The 11,097-nt window shown below is 36.7% G+C and overlaps 1 protein-coding gene across 2 annotated transcripts; it reads left to right on the top strand.

Moving 5' to 3' along the window:
- The first annotated feature begins 1,738 nt into the window (after window positions 1-1,738).
- LOC128992730 (monocarboxylate transporter 14-like) lies at window positions 1,739-11,026 on the top strand. 2 transcript variants are annotated; one of them, XM_054416455.1, is made up of 10 exons: window positions 1,739-2,212; window positions 3,282-3,425; window positions 4,500-4,685; window positions 5,241-5,496; window positions 6,951-7,115; window positions 8,446-8,560; window positions 9,268-9,493; window positions 9,984-10,223; window positions 10,521-10,646; window positions 10,778-11,026. In XM_054416455.1, exons 1-10 carry the CDS (start codon window positions 1,939-1,941, stop codon window positions 10,918-10,920), a joined length of 1,875 nt encoding a protein of 624 aa, XP_054272430.1. In that variant the 5' UTR covers window positions 1,739-1,938; the 3' UTR covers window positions 10,921-11,026. The 2 variants fall into 2 exon arrangements, with proteins under 2 accessions (XP_054272430.1, XP_054272429.1); XM_054416454.1 differs by having other exon boundaries at window positions 9,268-9,505.
- Window positions 11,027-11,097: the final 71 nt, after the last annotated feature.

The raw sequence follows: 11,097 nt of genomic DNA, 5'->3' as shown, positions 1-11,097 counted from the left end.
GTATTCAACCATTTTAACTGAATGATAAATATATAAACACAAACATAAACATTAAAAAACAAAACATAAATCATGTGGTGTTAAGAAATCATATGTTGATAACAACTATTTTTTAAATTGGATATAGGTAGGCTTCCACCTTCTCAGCCTTCTCTGCCGTTGAGGACTTCACCGTACCCTGGCAAGGGACCCTATGCTACCATCCGGGTCAGATGGACCCTGGTTTTTTAACGAGGTTGTTACTCCTCCGACTCCTCCTTCCTAACACTTGCTAGCCAGGCCCCGGGCTTGTCACTGGCGTAGCGGAGATCTGGATTTTGCAGACGATCTATGCATCATGGCCCAAAGTTTCAGAGATATTGAAACTAAGCTGAACGATTTAAAAGTGGAAGCGCAACAGGTGGGCTTAAAGATAAATGCCAGGAAAACCAAGGAAATGAGGTTGAATAACCGGAACAACACCCCCCTTAGAACTGGAGAGGAAGAGGTAGAGAGAACCAATGAGTTCTGCTATCTGGGTAGCTTGGTGGCCAGGGATGGAGGAACTGACCAGGACATAACAAACAGGCTTAACAAAGCAAAGGCGGCATTCGCCCAGCTGAGACCAGTTTGGAGGAGCTCCGAGATTAGAAGGAAAACAAAGCTCCGAATCTTCAACTCGAATGTCAAATCTGTCCATCTCTATGGTTGTGAGACGTGGAAAAAAACAGCTGTTGCCACAAGAAAACTCCAAACCTTCCTCAACAAAATAATGCCTTAGAACCATACTAAACATATGGTGGCCCAATTTAATTTCCAATGAAGATGTGTGGGCTAGAACCCAGCAAGAGCCTATTATAAGGCAGCTGAAAAGAAGAAAGTGGAGGTGGATCGGGCATATCCTACGACAATTTCAGGATACAGTGGCGAGACAGGCCTTGGACTGGAACCCCCAAGGAAGCAGAAGACGAGGGAGACCAAGAACCACTTGGAGACGGACGGTGGAGAGAGAGTTGGAGGGACAAGGCATGACATGGGCTAGAGCAAAGGAACTGGCAAACCATAGAGACCGCTGGAGAGTGTTCGTCGAGGCCCTATGCTCCCCCTAGGAGCTCAAGGAAATAAGTCAAGTAAGTAATTAAGTCATAGGTAGGCTTCTGAAGAAGGCTAATGAGAGGTTTATGATCAGTCTCTATCACAAATTTCGTTCCATATATATAAGTAATAGTGGAATTTTTTACATCCATTTAAAACAGCTAGAAATTTCTTTTCGATTTGGCTATTTGTTGAGTAGTAGCATAGACTAACCGACACAAGTAGACTTCTCATCCCATTGTAAATTTTGAAGCACGTTTTTCGTGTCTAGTTCATGTACGTGACACATGGGCGCTAGTGTCGACGAAACTTTGTTTCTATTATTTTAGGGGTAATTTCTTGATTTGTGCTTTACTGGTTGGTTATATAACTAGGGGACAGGTTATTGTTTATGATTAGATCGTATTATTTGGTTAAACGAGGTTTTAAATGGCTGTAATAACGGGAAACAAATTGTAAACAAAACACGACCTCTACAGAAAACCGTACAGAACTAACAATAAAATTGTCTTCAGCTGTTCCATAAGGATGAGAAATCTACAGTATGTTTTATCTATGGTAGTAGTTAAGGCAGAAGAGCTATAGCCAATTCAATGACTTTCTTGGAGAAGGACAGCACCAAGTCCCCATACATAAATAGCCTACATACCTAAATCATTCAAAACATGTCTGATTCTAGATTCTATCCATAGTCAAAGATTTTACCTGTTCCAATTAAATTCAAAGGCATATATCAAAACAGTCAATTTTCATCAGATGTTACAGCTGCTTGTCTATTATATTCATAAACAACAACTAATACAAACTAACCTAATCTTTGTTTACATAGTGTGAAGTTTAATATTGTCAGCATCAGGATTAAGCATGTTCAGATCTCGAGGTTTGTCAACACAGACGATGGTGACCCAGTTGTCTGAAGTGGTGGGGCCCAACAGAGCCATGGCCCCCATGATAGTGCCCCCGGACGGGGGATGGGGCTGGGTGATAGTACTGGTGGGGCTAGTGGGCTCCTGCTGTGTGGATGGTTGTGTGTACAGCTTCTTTCTGTTCAGAGAACCGATCAGCAAAGACCTCAAAATCCCCCAGTCTGATATATCATACCTTTCATCTCTGAACACTGGTTTTTATTTTGTTGGAGGTAAGTGGTATTGGACTGAAAGTGTTTGTTATTTTGTATCAATGCAAAGGCATTTTTTAAGGTTTTTTGTAAGGAGCCAGTCTAAACCCTGGTATTCTTACTAACTTATAATGTTGTAAGATAAACCAATGACAATAAAAATGGCTTAGCCCAGAATTTATCTCACTTGGAATCAAACTGGTGACCTTTGATTTGAAGGCGAGCACTATAACAACTCAGATATGGTACCCATGACTATTTTTTTTGTTTAATAGTACATTGTACTAAACGTTTTGTAGTGTCGTACCCTACTACAACACCTACCTCAGTCCTGTTAATGAGCATTTATTGCAAAGGAAGCAACATTAAATACCGGTATGAAGTTGACAAATTACTGTAATTAAAAAGTGAACTGATTAGCTATTAATCAGATAAAACTAGTAATTTCTCAACAAATCCACAGAGGGTACAAGCCTATGGGACAACCGTAAATGGCTGCGGAGAAAATTTCTAAAACTGTACATTTATTATTCATTTGTTATTTTTATGGAGAATAAGTAAAGGAACGGTTGTTTTTGTAAATTTGCTTACTAGTAGTCTGCAGGCTTGTTGCAGAGGGGGGGGGGTATTTTTCTCTGCTTAATCATCATTGCTGGACGCTGGACTCTCCACCATTCTCATATCCAAGAAACAAATATTTTTATGTTAGTGTTGCTTTTGCATTTTACCATGAAGTAGATAATTGCTATGTTAAAGTTGTATTTAATTTTAGAATGAAATAAACAAATAGGTAAGTTCAGTTGAGCTGAGTAACTCACTGACAAGGCTTGCTTCAGTAAAATCAGATTCTTTCATTCACACTGTAATATTCCTTCCATCACTCCTAAAACTGACACCTAAAATTTTTTACCCAGAATTGAGTTCTGTGCGTTTTCATCTTAGCAGATGACTTTTAGTTTGTAAATGTGACATATGAAACATTATAACATAATGTGTATAATGAAGTAAAACAGAGGTGAAATTAAATTTACTTTCTAATTTTGAGTTTAAACTGTATCTTGTGTTAAACATTTTCTTATTTTGCTTTTAGCAGTTTTAGCATGCAGCTTTGGGAACCATTTTGGTTTCCGGTTGACCATGGTGCTGGGCGGAGCGGTTACTTCTCTGGGTTATGCTTCTGGCTATCTTCTACAAGAGATGTTTCATTACTATGTTATGGTGGGAGCTTTTGCAGGTAAATGTACTCGATAATATTCAGTACAGTAGAGTCCCGCAAACTCGGCTCTCGATAACCCGGCAGTCTGGATAACTTGGCCATCACTTGGCTCAGAAAATTAGTGATTTTTTGAGTCCGAGTTAAAAATGGACTCAAGCCAAATCATTCGCAACTCATATCAAGGATTTGTTGTACTATATCTGATGACTTAATACTGACTTGTACTATAAACATAAATAAAAAAGGAGGTTAAACAGCTTAAAAATTGTATTGTTCTTATTTTTAACCCTAGTTCCTGATAACCCGGCATTTCACAAACTCTGCACCCTTCCAGTCCACATTACGCCGAGTTTGCGGGACTCTACTGTATATGTCAAGAGGTCTTACCATGCCACCTAGAGTATAGTTCTGCCAAAGTTTCTGTGCGCGCGACCAGATCTGGTCGGGTCCAGGTGAGGGGGTTGATAGGGGTACTTTTATGAAAACATTTTTGTCTTACTACTCACTCACCCCTACCCCCAGCATTGTCAATAACCAATACCCTGCTTATGTTTTAGTTCGGCTAGTAGTGACCCGTCCGCACGCACAGAAGTTTTGGCCGAACTGTAATAGCTTCTTCCCTGTTTCCAATAGGAGGAATTGTCTAAAATTATACAGATTGAGAACAGAAGAAACACTAAAATATGTGACATAGTCTAATTTCAAGGAATACCATTAACGAAAGCAAACCTTTAGACTAAATATATAGCACAAAAGGATAGATATGTGATATGTGCAAAGAAGGAATGAGAATCAAGTGGTATTTTCCAGCACAGTACTTTACATAATATAGAAAAATTGTTAGGTCTGAGGTAAACCATATTGTGATGCTTCAAAAATAAGTTTGAAATGAAAATTAAACTGTGTGTAGCCTATTATGTTGTACTATGTGGTATGACTTTTCAATCAAAATTACACAATAGTGTCTTAGTATCTTAGACTTAGAGCTCAATATTAGAAACTGTTTCAGTTTTAAATGGAAAATATTTAGCATTTTTTATTATTTTAATTATTTAAAAAAAATACATTTACATTTCACTTGTCATGTCGTAGGCTTTGGGTCAGGGTTCATTTCTGTTGGAGGAGCTTTACCAGCCAGTTTCTATTTTGACAAGAAGCGATCCATCGCCCTCGGCATCGTCGCCTGTGGGTCAGGTTTGGGAGGAGTCATAATGCCTCAGTTATTTGACATATTTATGAGTCAGTTTGGTTGGCGAGCTACATTTCTTTTTGAAGGAGGTAACTATTTAAAACCGATACATTAGATGTACAAAGTAAATTTATTCTTATTACTTGAACTACTATTGTTAGAGTGTGAACAACTGCAAAATCTATATGTAAAACTGTATGTTATTTTCTTGTTGGAATTAGGAACCTAGAGGTTATTTCATTAAAAAAGAATTTGAGTTCTTGGGTGGTAAATATGAGGATATGAGGCTATTTTGGGTATTTGACAGTAGCATAGTTTTGGTGATTACTTGGACCCTTGGTGTTGATTCAAGCTAAGAACCTCTACTCTTGGGCTTATTTTGGTTAGATTTCATTCTCTTGTGATTTTAATTTTCATGGTTCTACTCACTAATCAGTCAAAATTGAATTTTGAAATGTAGCATTTTTAGATAAACGCTAAAATTTTACAAACAGATAACTTAATTTTTAAGTGAGATCAAAATATTTTTAGCAGTGACCCTCCTTGGGCCATTTGATAACTACTTTTCTTTTAAACATCTCCAGGTTAAAACATCTGACTTTTTTCTTCGAACAGTGTTTGACTTTAAAATTGTATTTTTACAGTTATAGTGGCAATGACAGTGGTTTTAGGAGTATTAATTCGCCCTCTGAAGCCTGTAATGGTTGTCATTGAAGTTGAGCCGTCGCAGGCCAATGTAAGGGCACGTGAAGACTCCACCCTTGACTTGTCAGTGTTCAGGATACCTCCGCCAACGCCTGGCGATGGCTTCAGTTCCGTATCCACAGGGGTGGGCAGGTCTGTGGTCGAGACGGCTTTGGCTCAGCCCACCATCGCTCAGATGGCTGATGATCTCACTGTGTATGTCTGATTTATGTGATAAATGATTGAAAGGTAGATTAGGTTAGTTGTTCAGTGAAAGTGTTGCGATTACAGAGGTTAGCTGAAAGAAAGATTCATGTGGTCAATCAATCATTGGTCCTAATGCTAACTATATTGTCAATATTTATAGGCATGATTTGTGGATGCGATACTCCCTGGTGTGGATTAACGTCCGTACTAGTGAATACTACGTCTCGGCAATATTATCATTTAGATGCTTTTAGATCAATTTATAAATTACAAATCAAAAATGTAGTTCGGATTCCACTATGAACTGTAGGTCCCTTAGTTGCCATTGGCCATATGGGCTATTAATTAACAGTCCTGCCTTTTCAAAATTAATAGTTAAATTTCTTAGATAATAAAATAAAACATGCTCTTAGACGAACGTAAAAAAAACTTCTCTTTTGTTTAACCATATGACATTTTCAATTACTAATCAATCATTAATAGCAAATATTAGTAAAAATAAAACAGGTGACTAAAACAGTAGAAAAGAAAAACATAATATTAAATCTATAACATTGTCTAAGGAACGTGAACAGTCAGTAAAAAGACCACAAGATCGTGCCAATCATCCCCTTTCATACTTGGCTTAAAATACCTTCCTTTGTATGGTCACCATTTAAGTTAAAAGTATTAAAGTATTAAACCTTAATTTGAGAAATTTACAATTAAAATGTCAGTTTATTTAAACATTTTATTCATTCAAAACTCTCCGCTCAAAGTACATACTATCATAGACAAAAAGAATGAAATATAGACTGTCAGCCGTGCTGCGGTTGCCATGGTTACCATAGGTTCCGGCGCACACCGCTGTAGTTTACGTAGCGCGTACGCCGTAACTGCCGTGGTGCTCCAAGCGGTGTGCGCCAGAACCTATATGGTAACCGCAGCACAGCTGACGGTCTATATTTAATTCTTTTTGTCTATCTGTTTGAACCAAAACAACTTACGTCCCAATACAATAAACCTAAATGATGATAAATCAGTGATGATTAGTGATTAGTGATGATAAATTTAGTTGTACCTTAAATGATGATTTATTAAGTGTTTTATCATTTTATTAAATTAATCTATGAGTAGATAGCACCATAATGCGGAGCAAAGCCATTATACTCCATACTCATCATACCATCCACACCATAGCCAGAGAATGTCTATACTCTATACATACAGAATACAATCTGCAAAAAATTAAAAATTTTTATTTAACATGTGGGTGATTTTTTTTCTATCCTGGACAATAATAACTTTTTCCACAACAGCATTTATTGCTGCTCCCAAAGTTTGTTCAATCCTCATAAAATTAGTAAATAAATTTCACCTGGAAGTTCTTTTAGATACAAAACAACCTAGAGGGTGTATTGTGTTTGGTTACTGTGATTTACTTGAGCGTATTTCAACCTAATACTGAGGAACTCAAATTGCAGAATCAGCATCAAAGTGGGAGATCCCTCTAGTCCGAGTGTGGTCAGTCGCCTACATGAGATGTCTCAGTCTCGTAGAGTGTCTCAAGTGCTGCAGCCCTCGGCTTCCAGCGTCTTCAACAGTGTTCGCATCTCTTCAGATCCATTCCCCCAAACCCAGTTGCCGTGGTGAGAATCATTACTTAACAGATCCTGATAGGATTGTGAGAAGATTTGTAAATTATTTGATTTTCCCTCAGAGGACGGTTAATTGTGTATTTTGAGTTGTAAGGTGGGTTGAGTACAACATTCTTGGGAAATCAGTGTAGAAAAGAACTGTGATTTTCCAAGTTCAGTCTTACTGAGACGGCAAGACAAATTTTGGGAATAGAAGACAGTAAAGTGTATGTCTCTACATCTATAAATGATTGGATCATGTTGATTGCTTAATAAATTTGTATTGTACTGTTTCTTTATGTACTGTTTAAAATCATTTTTTGCAATTTGAAAAATATTTAATGAACCAAGGGAGGGAGTGGGGTGCAGTATTTAGACTTTTTTCATGAACTAAAGCAAATGGCCCTCTTGATCCCAGGTCTTTTGATGTTCCTGTGATGATAACTAGTACAGTAGAACTCCAATTATCCAAATCAATTGGGACTGGACCCCATTCAAGTAATCGAAAATTCGGATAATTGGATTTTTAACGAGATTTAGAGTTTTTTAAAGAAAATAGGCCAAGTCATGCTGATATTTTACTGCTGCAATTGGGAGACGATGACAATGACGGTGTCAACAAGATCGCGAGATAGGTATTGGATTTCGCCCCGATCACGGCTTCTGCCTCTTCTTTAATAACGATTCTTATTACTGTGGTTTTACATTTTAAAATTATTTCTGTAAGCAATTCGGATGATTGGCGATTTGGATAGTTGGAGTTTGGAAAATTGGAGTTCTACTGTATACAATAATAAAAACTTGTTAAAAATATTAACTAAATTTTTTATGTACAGAGTGAGAGACTAGATCACTTAGATTTTGACACTGCCATGTCATGAATTTATACCAGTGGTAATTTTATGTCGCTGTTGTCAACCTCCGTTGGGATGATTACCATTATACACAGGAAGTCTCTTATCCGCCTAAAGCAATTACCATTGACTTAAGTTTATCTAAAGCATTTTCATGTGTTTCACATCTGGTACTTAAGTAAAAAGTCAAAATATTTTGTTATTATAGGGTAATTTAACAGTGTGCACTTTCCTGTTTGGTTATGCTACCAAAGGACAAGTAAATTTACAAATAGGATGTTTTAGTTGGCTGTAATAATTTGACAGCTAATAAAATGATTTTGTAAAATAAAAGACATCAACACACCCAAGCATTGCTTAACATAAACATCTCATAATATTGTCTTCATTTGATCGATAATCGTATGGTAAATCTAAAAGGGGGGTAAATATAGGGGGAGTATGTTTCATATCTGTAATTTCCAAGATGTTAACACAGTTGTGTCTAGGTACAAATGTGGATGCTGTCGGTCTAAGTATGCTAGACTGCCGGAGAGACCACTTATGCGGCATGACCTTTACTACACAGGGAGCCTTATGCGGCTGTCTGAGTATACGGGCAAGGTAATGTAGAAAAACTACAATTCATAATTTAATCAAGCCTCTCTTCACATTGCTCTCTTCTGTATTCCCACTCCCTTGCAAAGAATGGGCAGAGCAACTATTCTTCATTAAAATAAGAAATTGACTTTTAAGGTATTTACTTTTGCCTCTTTGCCCCTATAAAAGTAGTTGTGTAACTGAATTAAAGAACCACATAATTTTCTTCTGTATTCTCACCCCGTCCGGGAGAGCAACTAGTTTTAACAAACAGAATATACTAGACTGATTGGGAGGCTTGCACACTCTTTTTCGGTGTTGATTGGGATGCTTCCAGACTCTTTTTCCGTGTTGATAGTCAACATTTAAACTACTTACTCTAAATCAACATATATTTATATATGTTCACAGCTTTTAACACCAACCTTATAAGTAAAAAATTTTTTCCTCTATGAACATTTGTCTGGTAACAGACACTACACACGTTTTCAAAAGTTTTCTTCACTTAGGTATCACCTTGTACCATTAATAGATGTAGACATCCTTTTCCAATATAAAAGTTGTTGCCAGTTTAAAACTGAAGACCAAGACCAACCGAAAGAACGATTTACTGTCCTGTTTATAGTCCTCTTAAAAACTTATTGTAGGCCAACCTTTATTCCCACTTATGTGACTTAAAAACAAAAGCAAAAGACAAAACCCTCAAATATCTAAACCTATTTTGTTTGCAGGACCGAGATTTGGATTACCACATGAATGTAACCAGAGTTCCCACGTATTACCAGACAGTGCAAGACTTGACTAAAAATTACACAATTTGGTGTTGCCACAATATCTTCACTGGGCTGCGGTACTTGGTAGACTACAAAATGTTCAAGTCCCCAGCGTTCATATGTCTGGCTCTATGTGGCTTTGGAGTTTACCTCGCTTTTTATTCCCCATTTATTTTTTGTAAAGGTGAGAGTATAAGTAAGTGGATTATTTTAAATAAAGGATTCATTCATATTTTATAACCACTTGGTATTAATTTCTGATATGGTCTGAATCAAAATCTAGCAAATCAATAAGTGGTATTTAGCTTTTTGATAATTCCATGACCATGGTTTAAACCCACCTCAAGACGATCCACCAATGCTGATGTAAATGTTATGTGTCTTTATTGTGATTTGGAGTTCATTTACAGATGTTATTTGAGGGATTATTGTGCGCATTTTCTATCACGTATAAAATAACATATTTCACAACCTTTTGGGTTTTGTTACTGTCAAGGACAATATCGGATTTCAAATCCCAAAAAATATCCTAAATAATTTCTTAAAAATAACATAAACATACTATATAACTACAAAGTAAACTTTAAAAAGTACAGCTAAGAAAATTGTGCCTGTTAAAATTTAATCTCATGTTAATTTTTAATAATTTTGTTAATAGTCTTGCGTGTTTGCAGTTCACCTGGATGAACTGGGAGTTGGCGAGTACGCTTCAATGCTCGTTTCTCTGATTGGGTTGGGTAGCATGATTGGTCGTCTTCTGAGCGGACTCATCATCACGGCGTTTCCGAGGTTTGACGCTTGTAGTGTCATGTCCGCCATGATGATGTTGTCTGGCGTCTCAATTGCTATCATGGTGGTCTATGACAACCTCTACTTCAAGGGGATTTGCTTATTCATCTTTGGATTTACAAGTGGTAACTCTACACTCTACTGATTTAGTTTATCAAGGAGAGAATAAGGAGTAACTAGGTATAATAAATATTTCTCTTAAGCCAAAAGACAAAGAGTAGTTTCAAACAAAAATCTGAAAAAATCCCTTTCAAAGTCCTTTTATTAGAACCTTTTATCAATATTATGTTTTGTGACCTGTTATGGTGTATCTTAGCCCCCGACTTTTATTTTCTCAGATAAACTAGCTGAACTCTTTTCCACATTAGCCACTTGGTTTTTTTTATAATAGATAACTATAATTCTTTGACACCATTTTCTAGGTTTCTATCTGCCACTACGTTCTCTAGTGATTGTCGACTACTTTGGACTTCAGAAACTGACATCGGCAACTGGTGTGGTGATAGTAGTAATCGGTTTTGCCTCATTTCTTGGTCCTCCTGTCGCTGGTTTGTTTATTTCAAATTTTACCTAAATTTTAGTATACTGTACATTTAAGAAAAAAAATTATCTTCAAATAACGCTTGTTATTTGTGTTGGTAGAACGTTTGTCTTTCACAGTTTTTTTCAATATTTACAGAGAGCTTGATGCGATACACAGGAAACAAGGACACTCCGTTCTACTTGTGTGGGATCTTCTTTGCGTTGGCCAGTGTGTCTCTGTGGCCAATGAAATGGCTGAGTGAGTGGGAGAAAACACGGAAAAATCTTGTTGCAGAATAGCTGAATATATACTATTTACCATCCACTTTAGTAAAAAACCTAAGACAAAGACAGTGATGATAAAGTCCAATCTATTACTAAGTGATTTTTATTGCATATTTGTATATTCAGAAATATATACTTTTAAAAACAATTTAATACAAATTTAACCTAACATTTATCAGGGTGAATTAATTT

Source organism: Macrosteles quadrilineatus, unplaced genomic scaffold (assembly GCF_028750875.1).
Source record: "Macrosteles quadrilineatus isolate MER2022 unplaced genomic scaffold, UCM_ALF_1.0 Scaffold_4__1_contigs__length_99947679, whole genome shotgun sequence".
Taxonomy (NCBI): domain Eukaryota; kingdom Metazoa; phylum Arthropoda; class Insecta; order Hemiptera; family Cicadellidae; genus Macrosteles; species Macrosteles quadrilineatus.
Note: the sequence above shows the minus strand (reverse complement) of the source record. Positions and strands in the feature narration are given on the sequence as shown.

Excerpts from the sequence above, each read along its gene's own strand:
- LOC128992730 (XM_054416454.1), top strand. The coding sequence starts at position 1,939 with ATGTTCAGATCTCGAGGTTTGTCAACACAGACGATGGTGACCCAGTTG. Across the intron at positions 4,686-5,240 it reads TACATTTCTTTTTGAAGGAG|TTATAGTGGCAATGACAGTG; the intron begins GTAACTATTTAA and ends GTATTTTTACAG. Across the intron at positions 10,647-10,777 it reads TCTTGGTCCTCCTGTCGCTG|AGAGCTTGATGCGATACACA; the intron begins GTTTGTTTATTT and ends CAATATTTACAG.